Raw genomic sequence first — 18,964 nt, forward strand, 5'->3', positions numbered from 1 at the left:
TTGGCATGTTTTGTCAGTTGTTATTAAAAACAGAATACAACAATTTGCAAATCCTTTTCAACTTGTACTCAATTGAATACACTGCAAAGACAAGATATTTAATGTTCGAACTGAGAAATGTAATTGTTTTTTTTGCAAATAATCATTAACTTAGAATTTAATGGCAGCAACACATTGCAAAAAAGTTGGAACGGGGGCATTTTTACCACTGTGTTACATCGTCTTTCCTTTTAACAACTCTCAGTAAACATTTCGGAAGTGAGGAGACTAATTTTTGAAGCTTTTCAGGTGGAATTCTTTCCCATTCTTGCTTGATGTACTGCTTAAGTTGTTCAACAGTCCGGTCTCCCCGTTGTTGTATTTTACGCTTCATAATGCGCCACACATTTTCAATGGGAGACTTGTCTGGACTACAGGCAGGCCAGTTTAGTTCCCACATTCAATTACTACGAAGCCACGCTGTTATAACACATGGCTTGGCATGTGGGATGTTCCAAATAAGTGTATAAGAGCATTCCTCGACTTTCTCAGTCTTTTTTGCAACTTGTGCCATCTTTTTTTTAAACATGTTGCAGGCATCAAATTCCAAATGAGCTTATGTTTGCAAAAAACTAAGTTTTCAAGTTAGAACGTTAAGTATCTTATCTTTGCAATCTATTCAATTGAATATAGGTAAAAAAAAAAAGATTAGCAAATCATTGTATTCTGTTTTTATTCACGATTTACACAACGTGCCAACTCCACTGGCTTTGTACTAGGGAAGCTTTCTGGAAAAGAGGCCATCAAACATTTTAGTTGAATATTCCTGTTGTATGCAAATCAACAATACTAACAGTGTGTACCTTTGGCCGAGTTACCTTATGCATGCATGAATATAACAGTTTGAACGGCATGCCTCACCAGATTAACTAATCCCCGCAGAATGACAAAAGCAGTACTTTCATTTTGTTTATCAGACCAAGTCTATTTTTATAGGTTATTCCAAAATATATGTTTACAAATATTTTTATGTGTTGTCACATAAAACTAGAGGTTAATTGTTTATTTAAATCTGAGAATAAAAGCTAGTCTTGAGAAGGCGACAGAATTTGACAGTAATCCACCTAATGCATGCTCGGTCTGCACCTTTAATCCAGACAGCGTGTGAGCCCCACAGTGATGGAGGCTTATTGTATGACCCACCTCTCCCACTCTGCCACATCAAGCTCGTTGCCAGTCTCTCCTCCTGTCGTGTACTCCGTCTCATACTGGGATTCATCCATGTCGGGGTTACGCCTGCGTCGCTTAGCCCTGTTGGCAGAAGGTTTACGCCCTCCGCCTGTCTCCTCTGAGGGACTGGAGCTGGTCCTCCCACCATGTGGAAACACGTCTGATGGTCGGCTGGGGACTCGCTCAGAGTATCTGTTGTTCAACAAGATATTAGAGTGACGTAGGAGTTGTTTTGGAAGAATAAAAAGTAAACGCAAGAATAAAATATAAATTCCTGTTAATTATGCGCGGTCTTGCACCCTTTAATTTTGACAATCATCGTCATTTTGACCAATCAAATTAGTCCCTGACCAGCACTCAAACCCGCATGACAACAAGATAGCGTTTTAGACCACAGCTAAGCTAGCTGGCATTCGTTACAACGGCCCCAAACAACCGCAACCCTTCCGAGCTACTCATCAACACTCGGGTAACATCAGTGTAAGACGTCCTGCAGCTGGAAATGTCCGGCCGACAGTTGCACCTAGGGCTAGGCAATCAATTGAAAAATAATTGAAACATTTAGAGCTTTTAACCGATGTAAAACTGCCTGTCGATTATTTTGATTTACTGTGTCCAAGCGCGCCCTCAAACAGTTTGTCATTTTAATTATCCACAACTTTTAATTTATTTACTGAACCTACAACATTGGCTAAAATTTTAAATGCTAACACTTAGCATTTTAACACTGAGCATGCTAGCAAGATGGTGCCAAATAACAGTATCCTCGACCTTAAGTTTCATACAAAAAAATTGGCTAAAATGCTAACAGTTAGCATGTCAACAGTAAATATATTGGGAAAATAGCACTAAGTAACAATATCCTTGACTTTTAGTTTTATATCTACAGAATTAGTTAAAATGCTAATAGTTAGCATGTCAACAGTAAATATATTGTGAAAATCTAAGTAACAATATCCTTTTCTTTTTGTCTTATACCTCCAGAATTGGCAAAAATGCTAACAGGTAATATGTCAACAGTTAACATGCTAGCAAAATAGCGCTCAGTATTAAGTTTTGCACTGACAGAATTGGCAAAAATTCTAACAGTTACAATGATAATAAGGTAGCACCAAATAACAATTGTGTATAGCAAATAAAGAATATCCTTGACTTTTAGTTTTATACCAAAATAATTGGCTAAAATGCTAACAGTTAGTATATTAACAGTGAACACGCCAGCAATAGAGCAGCTATTAACAATGGTTATCGTTTAAGTTTATTTCAAACATGTAGACAGTTGTGATATGATACATAACAGGATTTACATATTTTTATTTCTCTTTACAACATGTCCGAAAAGTGTATCCTTGACTTTTAGTTTTTATGCCTACAAAATTGCCTGAAATGCTAACATGACAACTTGTGGTGGGAATGTTTGGGCACCTCATGATTCCATTCAATTTGGATTATTTTGGGGTGACGTACATGCGAATAGGAATCAATTCTCAATTCAACACAATATATTCTTTGGTATATAAACTATAAAAAAAAACTTTTTCAAACTAGGTTACAAAAGCTCCTCTAGGACGCTGACTTAAGACTTACGCGCAATGTTGGCCTAAAATTTTTTTTAAAAATATATATATAATAATAATTTTTTATTTACAAATAAATCACACTATGTTAATCAATCTAATAAAATATCATCAATCAATCAATCAATGTTTACTTATATAGCCCTAAATCACTAGTGTCTCAAAGGGCTGCACAAACCACTACGACATCCTCGGTAGGCCCACATAAGGGCAAAGAAAACTCACACCCAGTGGGACATCGGTGACAATAATGACCCAGTGGGACGTCGGTGACAATGATGACTATGATAAACACCAACCTAATGTCAGCTTTACAATACTTTAGGATATAAATGTACAAAGCATTTGAGAAGACAAAAATACAAGACTTATTAGATTCAATACTAATAAAAAAACAATCCAAAAATAAATAAATGCAACTGTATAAATAATAATACCAATAATAACAATTCCAAAAGTGTGGGCCAAGTGACATCCAGAAAGGGTAAATTGGGAAATTAAAATGTCGACTAGCGAATAGCTGAATGTGAAACACTATACTGTAGTATGTTGTTTGTCTTTTTTTGTGCAAAGTGGACACCCAAGTGGGATTATTAGAAGAAGGTTACGCTATAAAAATGAAAAATCTGTATTATTATAGGTCAAACACTAATGTCAGCCTATGAACCCTGTGGTGGGGAAGCGAGCACTAACAGGAAACATGCCTAATTTTGTCGGTATGTAAGGGATTTGTAAAGGAATCCAAACGCAGCACCGTAGACGGCACTCATTTTTCCACAAAAAGATGCAGTATGCAAACAATGCAAGATGTTATAAGGATTGTGAACTTTTGGCTTGCTAAGTTAGACCAACGATTATACACAGTATGCCGTATGTTTGTCATACACTGTAACTCTGACACTGTTGTAAAAACATCACCGGACCAGAAACCAATAAACATAAGAGAAAAACATGGCAACGATAATCCCAGATTGGATCAAAGGTCACACGCACAGCTCATTACATGGGTAGGGCAATATGTTTTTTTTTTAAGCGGAGTAGACTTTGCATGACTGGTCACATGTGGGAATAGAGATGTTGAGCAATGGACCTACTCATTGTTGTCATAGGTGTCCCCATTGAAGGAGCTGCTGTCCACCTTGGCTGGGGGGTAGGAGATGACACTGTTCACTGAAGCATTAAGCTGACCACCTCCTTTCTCTGACACCAGCAGGGTTGGGGCATCCTGAACACTGCGGTTTTCCTCCACATTGTTCACCTACACGGGAAGGAAAAACAGAACGAGCAACATAAACAACACGTACGAATAACATTTTCAAACGGACATCCTGTTCAAGAAACCATGAGTGGTATACAGAGTAGATATATAAAGACAGTAATCCAGCGCCTGAAACAGTTGCAATATTAGGTAATTAGTGCTACACATTTAAGAGATCACTCTACCATATACAGTAATTGGGTAGAATTTTCCATTAGCTCATTGTTATTATAGTTATATGCTTTGTTTACAACACTTGAGCAAGTTTGGAGAACTCAACAAAAGCCCGACTCTAACAGGAACAAAATCCACAAATGTACAGTATATGATTTGTTTACTGTATTTAGTTGCATGTGTACTGCATTTTAAACCCAATCATGTCATGTAAATGAATCTCACTTAAATAATCTTCTCTTAAATCCTTTTGAGACATTACAACATTGACGGCGGACTGTGCACACATCTTCTGTCTATAGTGTGACTATTAACTTGCTTTGTATTGGAGTATTGCTTTGTTTTTTTATCTTGTTGCATGAAAATAGATGTGGGAAAGCTATAACTCACATTACAGGGGTACCCAAACTTCAGTGTTTTGAGATGAGAGCTGTCTCTCGGCTAATTGTTATGCTTTAAGTTGCAGCCACAACTTGAGTTATTACCGTATTTTTTGGACTATAAGTCGCAATTTTTTTCATAGTTTGGCCGGGGTGCGACATACACTCCGGAGCAACTTATGTGTGAAATTATTAATACATTATCGCAAAATATCAAATAATATTATTTATCTCATTCGCAGAAGAGACAAAGAAAATGTCAGCAATCGTCACACACACGTCAACCAATAAGAATTCAGTGGGGGAGGGTCGTGGCAGAAGTGCATTGTAGGTCATGGAATGCTAACTGCTATATGCTATTGCCATAGCTATTAAAATGGATCATTTCATCGTTAGCGGTAACTTATAAAAACTGAGAAGGGTGAACAAAAATTGGACCGAAAAAGAAATCATGTACTGCAGATTACAAGCTGGACGTAGTGAAATATGCAGCAGAAAACGACAAGAGGAAGCGGCGCATACCTTTGGAGTTGGCAGAGTTGTTTAGAAGCGACATAGAGTACAAACAAACATACATCCATCCATCCATCCATTTTCTACCGCTTATTCCCTTTCGGGGTCGCGGGGGGCGCTGGCGCCTATCTCAGCTACAATCGGGCGGAAGGCGGGGTACACCCTGGACAAGTCGCCACCTCATCGCAGGGCCAACACAGATAGACAGACAACATTCACACTCACACACTAGGGCCAATTTAGTGTTGCCAATCAACCTATCCCCAGACATATACTTACATATACATTTACTGTACAAACATTCATATACACATTCTGTTCATATACAAGTACATATTCATACATACACTCATGCACATAATCACGTTTCATCAAACATATATCAACGTTGTTGCCCTAGGGTAAATTGCGTAACACGTGGCATATTGACAAAGCTTAACCCATTGTTACTATAACAATTTACAAGATTAATATAGGTTGCCTCTCTCTCTTCCCTTTCATCTTTCGGTATTCCCTTTTTTATTTTTATATTTCATTTATTTATTTATTTTTAAATTATTTTTCTAGCTATCATTATGTATACGTATTGTTGCATTTGAACAACTGTATTGTTGATAATAGAGGTAAACTATTGGTTTTGTTCATGATCAATAGCGCTTTTTCTATTGGTATTTGTATTGCTCCAGTTTTAGTGTAAAAATGCTTTTTGTCATTACTATATTATTATTTATTTCGCTAACTGCTTATTTGCTATCACTTTTACGATCATATTTGTACATATTGTATGTGCTAGTGTTGTTCTATTGTTGTTGTCGTTGTTGTTATTGTTGTGTTTGCTGTTGTTGTTTTTGTCTCTCTGTCTAATCCCCCTCTCATCCCCACAATTTCCCCCTCTGTCTTCCTTTTTTTCTCTCTTTCTATCCCCTCCAGCTCCGGCCCGGCTGCACCAAATGATAATATAAATACATTTAATAAAGTAAAATTCAAATAAGGCAACAAGAGAAGTATCCTGCACTTCTCTTTTGTAAAGTAAATCTGAACAGCTGATATGGGGATCTACATCAACTATATGATTTGCCTGAGAAGCTGGACAGGACAAAAAAAAAAAAAAGCAACACCGAGGAAGATTTCATTGGATTTATCGATTGGGAGTGACAGATTGTTTGGTAAACGTATAGCATGTTCTATATGTTATAGTTATTTGAATGACTCTTATGTTAACGTACCAGGCACCTTCTCCGTTGGTTATTTATCCGTCATATAATGTACACTTATTCAGTCTGTTGTTCACTATTCTTTATTTATTTTAAATTGCCTTTCAAATGTCTATTCTTGGTGTTGGATTTTATCAAATAAATTTCCCCCAAAAATGCGACCTATACTCCAGTGCGACGTATATATGTTTTTTTCCTTCTTTATTATGCATTTTTGGCCGGTGCAACGTATACTCCAGAGCGACTTATAATCCGAAAAATACGGTACTCTAGAAACTCTATTGCTGTAAAAATTGTCACTTTGAATCTCGTAAAATCCACCCCAAATAGCATTAACCTATAGCTGAAGGTTGACATAACTTTGTTTTCCAACCATAGGACAGAAGAAAGTGAAGGCAAAGGACAGTGCTGAGAGGAAGAAGTGGATGATATTCATTGAACAAAAATATAAATCATCAGAAAAATGGGCATGTCAGCAACTTGGCGAAGCATTTTGAGCGTAGCACTGCTCTCAGAACAAGTTACGCTTGTAAGTTGATACTTGTGTACAAAGAAAAAAACGGGCAAAAACCAAATGAATCGTTCTTGAAATAGCTCAGCCAATATTTTTGCTAAGTAACGTAATGTTTAAGTTAGCCTACAATTTTACTGTAAATGGCATTAAGCATAGAAACACGTTTTCATGAATGGGCATCAATCTTCCACTAAAGGAACCATGTTTCTGTTTCATCAATTTAGCATTTACTCTATAATCCTAAATCCCCCCCAGAGCCAAAGGAGAAGCAATGTCGGTTTATCCCTCAAAAAATAATAAATAACAGTCTGTGAAGTAGTCAGGTGGAGTACAGTTGCAGCTGCAGGAGAATCCCATTTGAGGGGTGCAGCTTGTTTAAAAATCCCAACAATGCCCTCTGACTGAGCAGACTAGAATAAGCTCTACAGTTAATAACGGCCATAACAGTGAACATTTCCTCTAGTACTATTTCAGCCTGCTGATGAAGTAAAGGAAGAACATAACAATGGAAATGCATAGTGACCAACTGTAGCTGTGAATAGAACTATAGTAAATATCAAGAATGGAGGTATACAAAAGATAATACAAAAGTGGAGAAGTTGAGTGAGAACTATGAAGACAGTAAAGAAATGATCAACAGCGAACAAGGATAGTTTATGAGGAAAAGGCGTGGCACAGTGGGAGAGTGGCCGTGCGCAACCCGAGGATCCCTGGTTCAAATCCCACCTAGTACCAACCTCGTCACGTCCGTTGTGTCCTGAGCAAGACACTTCACCCTTGCTCCTGATGGGTGCTGGTTGGCGCCTTGCATGGCAGCTCCCTCCATCAGTGTGTGAATGGGTAAATGTGGAAGGAGTGTCAAAGCGCTTTGAGTACATTGAAGGTAGAAAAGCGCTATACAAGTACAACCCATTTATTTATTATTTAAAAGTAGCAAGGTGACTCGATGAAACTATTTTATATGCACCTACAGTAGATTGTGGAAAACAGAATCACAAATCACAATGTGCTTGTAAGTTGGCAATTTCCCCCTTTTTTGTTGTGTCACTATTCCGTGTAGACAACACCAGCAGAATGAGGGAGATAAAGTTGACCGAACAATTTACTGGCTACGAAGGTAGTATAGGACCGGACAGAACTTGTGTGAGTGTGCATCCCACAATGAAGAAACGTCTGGAGGGTGATGTCAAACACCTGAGTCTAATAAGCATTACACCAATGTCCATCTATCCTGGGTTTTGTGTGAAATGAACAGACAAATAAATGTAGGAGCCAGTATGAGATTCATGTGTGAAAGAGGCTCCAGAGACAGAAATAGAGACGGTCATCGGGAACTAATCCCACACTGAACCAGTTGTCTATGGTTTTCTTGTGGACACAAAGTTGTAAATGGTGAATGTGGGTGATGCCGAGGCCAACCAGTTCTTCTTAATTATTGGCCCAACGTATGTTGATTTTATTATCGTCATACAGGCCTGATGAAATACCTTTCCCGGGGCAGGGGTTTGACACCTGTGCAGTATACCATCAATGACCACTACTATACAAGTTATCAGGGAAAAAATATATGTACATCAATTCAGACAGAAGCCAGCCTAAATGTTTGCATATAATATGTTGTGCTTAGCCCTGCGTTGAGGCTGTGACTTGTCCAGGGTGTACACCGCCTTCCGCCTGAGTGCAGCTGGGATAGACCCCAGCGACCCAGAGAGGGACAAACAGTAGAAAATGGATGGATTGATGTTGTGCTCATTACAGTAGTGTTTTGAACCTTGAATACAAGTCAAAAACAAAGCTCAGATACATGAGTACTTAAGTATTTCTCGCACACTGACACTACAGAAAACCATTGATGACCTCATTAGGCAGACACAATGCAGCCCGAGCTGAGTATAATGAGGCCAGTGTGTGAGGTTATCACAACAATCCAGGTCTCTCTGAGCACAGCTACAAACATAGACCAATGTCAAATCAAGCCCGATGATGACTCAATTTGTGGCACTACTATGCCTTGTGGTGCACTAACTCTGTAAGACATTATGAAGGTATACAGGAAAATTAAACCATACATGGGGATGTAACAATAAAAAGGTATTGTTGATAAAGCGCTGCAAACCTCCCGATGGTTAGTATTTTCGTTTAAAATGAAAATGATCGTAAAAACGGGATTGATAACCACACTTTAATAAACTCACAGACCGGTGATACTGCTCACTTCATACTTGCTCAAGAAAGCAAGCATGCTAATGGATAAGGAGTGTCCAAACATTTTACACTGAGGGCTGCACACTTAAAAAGGAAAGCCTGCTGGGACCATTTTAATATTTTTAATTTTCTACACTAGAGGTGTAACAATTCCTTTTAACAATGATTTGATTTGATATGTGTAGTTGCCTATACGATTTAAGGACAATATCATTTTTCTAAAACGATACGATACTAAACAATTCTGTGAGTTGAAATCGATTCAGTAACTTTTTAGAAAAAAAAAATGCAGTGTGACTGGATACTGGACACTGCAGATGAAGTTTCCTATATTCCTGTTATTTATTGTAAGTGAATTATGTATAAATTAATTATGGATACAAAGAAGCAAGTGAACAACAATTAATGGCCAGTTCATTCACATCTTATTTGAATAAAGTGCAACCAACACTTAAGCTTGAATTAACAAGAGGAAACATTTTCTCCTCACATTTGCAACCTTCAAGCTATTTTAATAAAAGTACAGTAAGCAACATTTAAACAGTAGATTTACATGCTAAATACATTTTCTCAACCCAGCCATACAGTATCTCTTTTCTGCCATTGCGTCGCCGATGACAGACAGCGTCGCAGGTGTGTGGAAGGGGAAGTTCATTCCTGTTAATGGCGTTGGTCACTCGCTTCCTAATTTCCATAGCCTCATTGATCGATCCCTCCAATGGGCTCACCACTCATAAGAGGGGCCATAGAGGTCGGGTGCATTGTGAGCTGGGCGGCAGCCGAAGGCAGGGCACTTGGCGGTCCGATCCTCGGCTACAGAAGCTAGCTCTTGGGACGTGGAACGTCACCTCACTGGGGGGGAAGGAGCCAGAGCTAGTCCGCGAGGTAGAGAAGTTCCGGCTGGATATAGTCGGACGCACCTCAACGCACAGCAAGGGCTCTGGAACCAGTTCTCTCGAGAGGGACTGGACCCTCTTCCACTCTGGCGTTGCCGGCAGTGAGAGGCGACGGGCTGGGGTGGCAATTCTCGTTGCCCCCCGGCTCAAAGCCTGCACGTTTGAGTTCAACCCAGTGGACGAGAGGGTAGCTTCCCTTCGCCTTCGGGTGGGGGGACGGGTCCTGACTGTTGTTTGTGCTTACACACCAAACTGCAGTTCAGAATACCCACCCTTTTTGGGTACACTCGAGGGAGTACTGGAAAGTGCTCCCCCAGGTGATTCCCTTGTCCTACTGGGGGACTTCAACGCTCATGTTGGCAACAACAGTGAAACCTGGAGAGACGTGATTGGGAAGAATGGTCGCCCGGATCTAAACCCGAGTGGTGTTTTGTTATTGGACTTTTGTGCTCGTCACGGATTGTCCATAACAAACACCATGTTCAAACATAAGGGTGTCCATATGTGCACTTGGCACCAGGACACCCTAGGCCGCAGTTCCATGATCGACTTTGTAGTTGTGTCATCGGATTTGCGGCCTTATGTTTTGGACACTCGGGTGAAGAGAGGGGCGGAGCTTTCTACCAATCACCACCTGGTGGTGAGTTGGCTGCGATGGTGGGGGAGGATGCCGGACAGACCTGGCAGGCCCAAACGCATTGTGAGGGTCTGCTGGGAACGTCTGGCAGAGTCTCCTGTTAGAAAGAGTTTCAATTCACACCTCCGGGAGAACTTTGAACATGTAACGAGGGAGGTGCGGGACATTGAGTCCGAGTGGACCATGTTCCGAACCTCTATTGTCGAGGCGGCTGATTGGAGCTGTGGCCGCAAGGTTGTTGGTGCCTGTCGTGGCGGTAATCCCAGAACCTGTTGGTGGACACCAGCAGTGAGGGATGCCGTCAAGCTGAAGAAGGAGTCCTATCGGGTTCTTTTGGCTCATAGGACTCCGGAGGCAGTGGACGGGTACCGACGGGCCAAGCGGTATGCAGCTTTAGCGGTCGCGGAGGCAAAAACTCGGACATGGGAAGAGTTCGGGGAAGCCATGGAAAACGACTTCCGGACGGCTTCGAAGCGATTCTGGACTACCATACGCCGCCTCAGGAAGGGGAAACAGTGCACTATCAACACCGTGTATGGTGCGGATGGTGTTCTGCTGACTTCGACTGCGGATGTTGTGGATCGGTGGAGGGAATACTTCGAAGACCTCCTCAATCCCACCAACACGTCTTCCTTTGAGGAAGCGGTGCCTGGGGAATCTGTGGTGGACTCTCCTAATTCTGGGGCTGAGGTCGCTGAGGTAGTTAAAAAGCTCCTCAGCGGCAAGGCCCCGGGGGTGGATGAGATCCGCCCGGAGTTCCTTAAGGCTCTGGATGCTGTGGGGCTGTCTTGGTTGACAAGACTCTGCAGCATCGCGTGGACATCGGGGGCGGTACCTCTGGATTGGCAGACCGGGGTGGTGGTCCCTCTCTTTAAGAAGGGGGACCGGAGGGTGTGTTCCAACTATCGTGGGATCACACTCCTCAGCCTTCCCGGTAAGGTTTATTCAGGTGTACTGGAGAGGAGGCTTCGCCGGATAGTCGAACCTCGGATTCAGGAGGAACAGTGTGGTTTTCGTCCTGGTCGTGGAACTGTGGACCAGCTCTATACTCTCGGCAGGGTTTTTGAGGGTGCATGGGAGTTTGCCCAACCAGTCTATATGTGCTTTGTGGACTTTGAGAAGGCATTCGACCGTGTCCCTCGGGAACTCCTGTGGGGAGTGCTCAGAGAGTATGGGGTACCGGACTGTCTTATTGTGGCAGTCCGCTCCCTGTATGATCAGTGTCAGACCTTGGTCTGCATTGCTGGCAGTAAGTCGGACACGTTTCCAGTGAGGGTTGGACTCCGCCAAGGCTGTCCTTTGTCACCGATTCTGTTCATAACTTTTATGGACAGAATTTCTAGGCGCAGCCAAGGCGTTGAGGGGATCCGGTTTGGTGGCCACGGGATTAGGTCTCTGCTTTTTGCAGATGATGTAGTCCTGATGGCTTCATCTGGCCGGGATCTTCAGCTCTCACTGGATCGGTTCGCAGCCGAGTGTGAAGCGACCGGAATGAGAATCAGCACCTCCAAGTCCGAGTCCATGGTTCTCGCCCGGAAAAGGGTGGAGTGCCATCTCCGGGTTGGGGAGGAGACCCTACCCCAAGTGGAGGAGTTCAAGTACCTAGGAGTCTTGTTCACGAGTGGGGGAAGAGTGGATCGTGCGATCGACAGGCGGATCGGTGCGGCGTCTTCAGTAATGCGGACGTTGTATCGATCTGTTGTGGTGAAGAAGGAGCTGAGCCGGAAGGCAAAGCTCTCAATTTACCGGTCGATCTACGTTCCCATCCTCACCTATGGTCATGAGCTTTGGGTCATGACCGAAAGGATAAGATCACGGGTACAAGCGGCCGAAATGAGTTTCCTCCGCCGTGTGGCGGGGCTCTCCCTTAGAGATAGGGTGAGAAGCTCTGCCATCCGGGAGGAACTCAAAGTAAAGCCGCTGCTCCTCCACATCGAGAGGAGCCAGATGAGGTGGTTCGGGCATCTGGTCAGGATGCCACCCGAACGCCTCCCTAGGGATGTGTTTAGGGCACGTCCAGCTGGTAGGAGGCCACGGGGAAGACCCAGGACACGTTGGGAAGACTATGTCTCCCGGCTGGCCTGGGAACGCCTCGGGATCCCCCGGGAAGAGCTAGACGAAGTGGCTGGAGATAGGGAAGTCTGGGCTTCCCTGCTTAGGCTGCTGCCCCCGCGACCCGACCTCGGATAAGCGGAAGATGATGGATGGATGGATGGATTATTGATCGATCTCATGTGTTCATTTGTTTTTCATAAAATTACTTCTCCTTGTGATCCGGCAGTCAGTGCGTCTCGTCAACTTGCACCGCTGTCACTTCCATTGTGTTGGCCGCGTATTCAGTGGTTTAAATTTGTGTTGCAGCTTTATCATTCTGTCGTGTTGTTTGTATTCATTGTGGTTTTTGCGATCGTGCTGTAGGTATGATACTGAAATGCCCGGTAGTGGAGAAGGACAGACAGTTGGAGATTCACTCTCAACGCTTTCTTAATAAGCGGTTATAAGTTTAAGGAGTCAAAACACATATAGGGCTTGGATTTTACTGGTCCGGCTCACGCCCCGCTCATTAAATAGGCGTGGTGGTCAAGCCAACATCAGTTACATCAGTATGATTTAATGTTAACATTATATTGACAGCATGTTTCAGAACAGATCATTTAAAAAAGTAAAAGTGGACTTTTTTGCTTTACGTTATTGGAGTTGTAGTGGGCTATGCATGACCAAAGATCGTATATTGAGAGAGGATGATCCAACACAGCGTTTCTCAAAGTGTGGAGCGGGCCCCACCTGTGGGGAATAGAGACATGACAGGTGGGGCGCGAGGAACAGGAGGGAATTTCACTTAAAAAAAAAATGTATTACTATATTCTTGCGGCGGCAATGACCAAGAAGAACGCGGAGTTGGAATATAATTACAACACTTTATGTACATATTTATATCATATTTACATATTTATATAATATGGAACTACAAGCTCCATTCACAGACAGAGTCCCACTGCTTTTATGAGCGGTCAAGCGAGTCAAAAGCCGAATTTTTTATTTTTTATTTGTGGCGGCCGTAATTCTTTTGTGGCGAGCCGCCACATATAAATGAATGTGTGGGAAACCCTGACTTGAATGTTACTTGATGTTCAATACATTTGAAAATGTTAAGCTTGGCATTAGCGTTCTGTTGTGGCGATGGGGGCAGGTGGGTCTTGAAAACTCCCCCTTGTCCAAAGTGGGGGATGAGAAAAAAAGTTTGAGAACCACTGATCCAACACATGGTGTTGGACAGCGCACACAATGTTCTACACAAAATACATTTACAGTCAGTCATATTATCATCCTTTTGTTATCTAAAAAAATACAGAGAACATGACCTCGGTGTCCCTCAATGGTAGTTACAACAATGTATGTGAGCAAACCCTAAAAGGGTTAAGTTTTTACCAAAGGCAACAGTCATAAATGGAGCTTTCAGCACATACACAATGTTGACATCTATAGTTATATTTTGATAAAAACCGGGAAAAACATGCTACTAAGTCCCGCTACCCAGTCAAGCCAATAGACGACATTGGCTCTACTCTTGGAAAATAAATATATTTGACAAATGACGTGTGTTTGCCTTTTTACTTTACCATTTTCGTTGTTTTAAAAGTCAGAACATTCTGAAATATGTCACATTTATGAGTGTTCTCATTCATCCAGTGATTGTTATTTTCATGGCATTCAACTGATCCGTTGTCTTAGAAGACGCTTGTCCTCTCATCCGAGTAGTTTTCATTAGTTCATGCTCATGGACTTAGCTTGGACAGATATAGTCCTGAGGGCTTTGTGCCAAGGTCTAAACTATTTATCCTTTAACATGAGGAGGAGCATATGCACAGGTAAGAAAAAATGTGTCCATCAACAAGTGTTAACCACAGAAATGGAATTGTTCATAAACCACATCGAATCTTATTGAATCCTTCATACACTAAATTGAATCGTTCATTTACTAAATCGAATTGTGTCGAATCATTCTGTTTCATCAATAAATCATTTTGAATCACATTGTAACTCATTGACCGAGGTGCGAATCAAATCGTGGATCACATCCCTGAAAAACCACCCGATAACATTTGTGAACATATAACACTATCATATCTTTTACTTTCGGACCTATCAGGTCAGTAGTGCATTCTTTACGCAAAGTGAACGAAGAGGCAAAAAAACAACCTTACCTACTGTAACCCAATATAAAATTATATAAACACCTTATTCAATTGTGCATAATGAACCTACACAAGCTATGAACAGAGTGACTGATCTATAGTACAGTATATAGGAATAAGACAGTGTCTATTAAAGGAAGTGAACATACGTGATGTCTCAAAACCAGACTTGCAACACTGAACAATATTTAATGTTTCGTCTTCCAAAAAAGCATATTGTGTGTTATTTTATTAAAATGTTTTAAAATAAAACTTTGGTTAAAAGATTTCAGTGTGTGTATAAGGGATTTTTGAGCACATGCAACAAAACCGTGGTAATAACCATGATAATGGTACTCACAATAACCATGTTATGAAGTTTTTATATCGTTACATCTCTGACCACAGCTGTATGATAAATAACAAATAACAATAACTAAAATGTGAGATGTGAATGTTAAGATTCCTGTGCACCATTGCTTAATGGTGCACAGTGCACACTGTGGAGTCCAAGTGTCAATAAACTGTCTTTTACAGCTTAAGGTAAACCTATGAGTACGAGACCGAGGCAGCTTTACGTGGCATTCAAGGACGGCTGAACAAAGTAAGACGCCACAACGGCCTCCAAAAATCCATCCATCCGTTTCCTACTGCTTGTCCCTCTTGGGGTCTCGATAAATAAGAATAATAATCCTTTTTTTTTTTTTTTAATGTAATTTTCATTTAAATAAATCTTGAATTACAAACCAATATTTAAAACAATACAAGCTTATTATTTTATCTGTTTTATTGGCTAAGACTAAAACACTATGAGTAAAGCATAAAAAATACAAAACATGCAAAATAGTGGCTTTTCTAAAGATTTGGTTAAAAGATTTAAGTGTGTGTGTGTGTGTGTGTATATAAGTACTTTTTGGTTACATTCTACAATACCGTGGTGATAATAATGATAACGGTGATCATTTTGATCACAATTACCGTGATATGACATTTTCATATTGTTTGCATTGTTAATACATCGTCATAATGATGGAAAGCAAAGCCCTGTATACTGGAGTTAACTATATTATCCAGGACATTGTAATGAATTGAGGAAATAAGAAAACAATGACTTCTCTTGCAGTTTTTGTCCGCTACAGAGAAGCATGAACTTTATAAACTTGTAATCAGTACTATTTTAGACCTGAGCTGCAGTGTCTGTCTTAGCGGACATTGTTATTAAAATAAATAAGGAAAAGAAAACACATTTGAGTGGCAGGTCAAGTCAATCATCAACTCTGCAGTACGTTCAGGTAAAAGTCTCTCATGTTGATGTTTATAAACCTGAGTCAAGCTGGAGTCCGCAGAAACCACATGCTTGTTTACTATCTTCTCATGACGTTAATGATTACTCAGAGTGAAACCAGGTAGTAGACCATGAGCAAACATTCAATGACTGCTATGAGCCTTGACACTGAACAAAGTCACTCCTTCAGAGGAAACGTAATGTGGTAACAACAATCTACATTTAAAATCACAAACCTAAAGTACAAAAACATGAAAAGTAATGTTTTGTGTGAGTCTCAGAACGTTGCTATTTGCTACTCTCTAACTCCCAATCAACTAACTTGTTTGTATAACTGACCTGGAATGGATGACTACATAACCTATGACAGACATAGTCACCTATTTTATAATGTAAAGGAGAGGGTATTTTTTTGGTCAAATAGAAATGTGGCTTCACATTTGGAAGCACTATGTCTATCACTCAAGTCAGAACAAAAACAAATAATCAAATATTTAATCAACTTTGCCAAGGGTGGATTAAAATCCCTGCCCTTGTTTCCTCAGCTGCAGACAGAGCAACTAAAAACTCAGGGTTAAGTGTGATTTGTCTTTGTGAAATGTTATGTAACTTTGACCGCCATGCTGTTGTCTCTTACCCATTCCTCTACATCTCTGCCCTCTGATGCCTTCCCACCGACAAGAGGCTGCTCCCAGAAGATGTTGGGTTTGCCGTAGCGCCAGATCTTCCCTCTTGTTTTGTGTGCAAAAAAGGCGGCAACTGCCAGGGCGATTACAATCAGGAATCCACACACCATGGCAACTCCCTATAAAATCAGTGACATAGGAGTGAAATCTGACATTCTCAAAGATTAAATGTACCATGAAGACAGTTTGTCCTGGATCAAAAAGTACACAGTTTGTGTCTCTGCGTACCTCAAAATATTTTAACTGTTGATAACTCCAGATAACTGATGACTGAATCCAATTTAATTTACTCAGATAATAATACGAGAAAACCACAAACAAACCTCTTGAGGGTCCACAAAGCAGTAATGGTAGAGGTATGGGTTGTGTAATGGGAAGCCTCCCACCCCTCCCATCTGTGAGTAGCCCGTCTGATAGAGACTCTGGCACATCATCAGCATGGGATTGTATATCATATTGGACGAACCCTGTGCATTGGGGTTTACTCCAACTATATACACAATGTTTATGATGCCCTGGAACACAAGGAGTTGACCATTAGTTGACTGTTGGTGTATTATTCATGTACTAGTCTCAAACATTGACATTTCACAAAACTTCCGATTGTACACTGTACTACTGGTGTATGTCATAATGTGACACGTCAGAATTTGACACAAAAAAATGTGTACAGCAGGGGTCTTGTGGCCTGTGGGCCATTTGCTGCCTACAGGCCCATAGCTTGTGGCCCTCTACTTAACTTCATAGTTTGTGTACTTCAGTGTGATTGCGGCCCACGAACCCTGGATGGCTAATAGTTAAAATATTGTGGAATTCTTAAAATCCCATTGAACACTTGCTCCAATAACAGCGCAAACATAAAAAATACAGCACAATAGGGGTGAGAATCTTTAAGTTGAATCCGATTCTTGGGACGTACGACTTGTACGCAGAGTGTTGGCCAAAAAAACTTATTTTGAGAATTTACTTTTTAAATTTTATTAACAAAAATCACATAACGTTAATCAATTTAATAAAAGAAAATCGAACAAATTCAACTGCAACCCAATCCCAGTTTTACAAAATTTACAAAGCAATTGAGAAGACTTACAAATAAATACAATCAATAAAAAACAATTAACTACAGCAACAGTATCAATAATAATAGACAATATCACTAATAGTTGTTTAATGTTTTTAATCCAAAAGTTAAATATTAAAAAGAAAAAAAAATACCAAATCGATTCTCAAAAGTTATGAATCGTTTTAGAATCACAATAAATAAAAGTCGGATGTGAATCATTTTTTGGAGCACACGTACAGCCCAACAAACAAGTTGAGCAACAAAAAGCTAAATGGTGTCGGACCATATCCTAGAAACTCCACAGAGTCAAAACATACAATTTTCACCTAAAATGTTAGATCTATATTGACTTAAGGCCTACCGTAGCTCAGGGTCACAACAGATGCTGGTAGAATTAGTTAAAAAGTCCCTAACCTCTACCTCTAGTGGTCCCCAGGTAAATTAAGTTTGAGACCCCTGGTGTACAAAAACTCAGGACAGGCAGTTTAGGCAGAAAACATTTGGAATTGAACAAAGCTACAGTGTCTTACCTGCAGGACAGCCATGATGACACTCGCTATCAGAAGTGCCAGAAAGTACTTTCTGCTGCGGATTGCGGCGGATTTAGAGAAACTGGCGATGAAGAAAGCCAGTGAACCGATGAAGTTAATGGCTGCCATGGCGATCATTGCAGTTTTGGCCGAGTAGGGGGAAATATAGGAGCCGTAGTTACCATAGCCACCATAATTGCCATATCCACCGTATCCTGTTCCGTAGCTTCCTCCCATGCCATATCCACTACCGTATCCAGCCCCGGATCCATAGTAGCCATTTCCATACCCACCATACTGCATGTCCCACATGAGAGTGGAGGCCACACAAGCAAATATGGCCACGCACAGCACAATGACCACAGCCATCATGGCCTTGATGATCCCAGGAGGTGACACCCATTTGTAGAAGTGCTGCGGCTTATCCTCGATGTAGTAGGATCCAGGCGGAGGAGGGTAGGCATTGTAGTCACTGAGGGGGGCATTGAAGCTCCCTGGTGGTCCAAAACCGTTGTTGGAAGGTGGGGTGTAGACTGGCGGACTATCGTAGGGCTGCTTGTCAAACATCTCTGACGTGTGTCAAGACCTGTCGATGACAAAGACAAATCGGAATCTGAAAATTAACTGTACAGCGGGGAAGAGCACATT

The 18,964-nt window shown here is 41.2% G+C and overlaps 1 protein-coding gene across 2 annotated transcripts in view; it reads right to left on the bottom strand.

Moving 5' to 3' along the window:
* The window catches only part of si:ch73-61d6.3 (occludin), a 37,230-nt gene that overhangs the window by 9,279 nt on the left and 8,987 nt on the right, over nt 1-18,964 (bottom strand). For both annotated transcript variants that reach the window (XM_061883512.1, XM_061883511.1), the window contains exons 2-6: nt 18,317-18,902; nt 17,047-17,238; nt 16,675-16,842; nt 3,881-4,044; nt 1,183-1,401 (exon numbers count right to left, since the gene is read on the bottom strand). In XM_061883512.1, coding sequence (XP_061739496.1) covers nt 1,183-1,401; nt 3,881-4,044; nt 16,675-16,842; nt 17,047-17,238; nt 18,317-18,883 — 1,310 coding nt within the window. In that variant the 5' untranslated portion in view covers nt 18,884-18,902. The remainder of the gene's footprint in view (nt 1-1,182; nt 1,402-3,880; nt 4,045-16,674; nt 16,843-17,046; nt 17,239-18,316; nt 18,903-18,964) is intronic.

Source organism: Nerophis ophidion, linkage group LG22, assembly GCF_033978795.1.
Source record: "Nerophis ophidion isolate RoL-2023_Sa linkage group LG22, RoL_Noph_v1.0, whole genome shotgun sequence".
NCBI classification, from domain to species: Eukaryota; Metazoa; Chordata; class Actinopteri; order Syngnathiformes; family Syngnathidae; genus Nerophis; species Nerophis ophidion.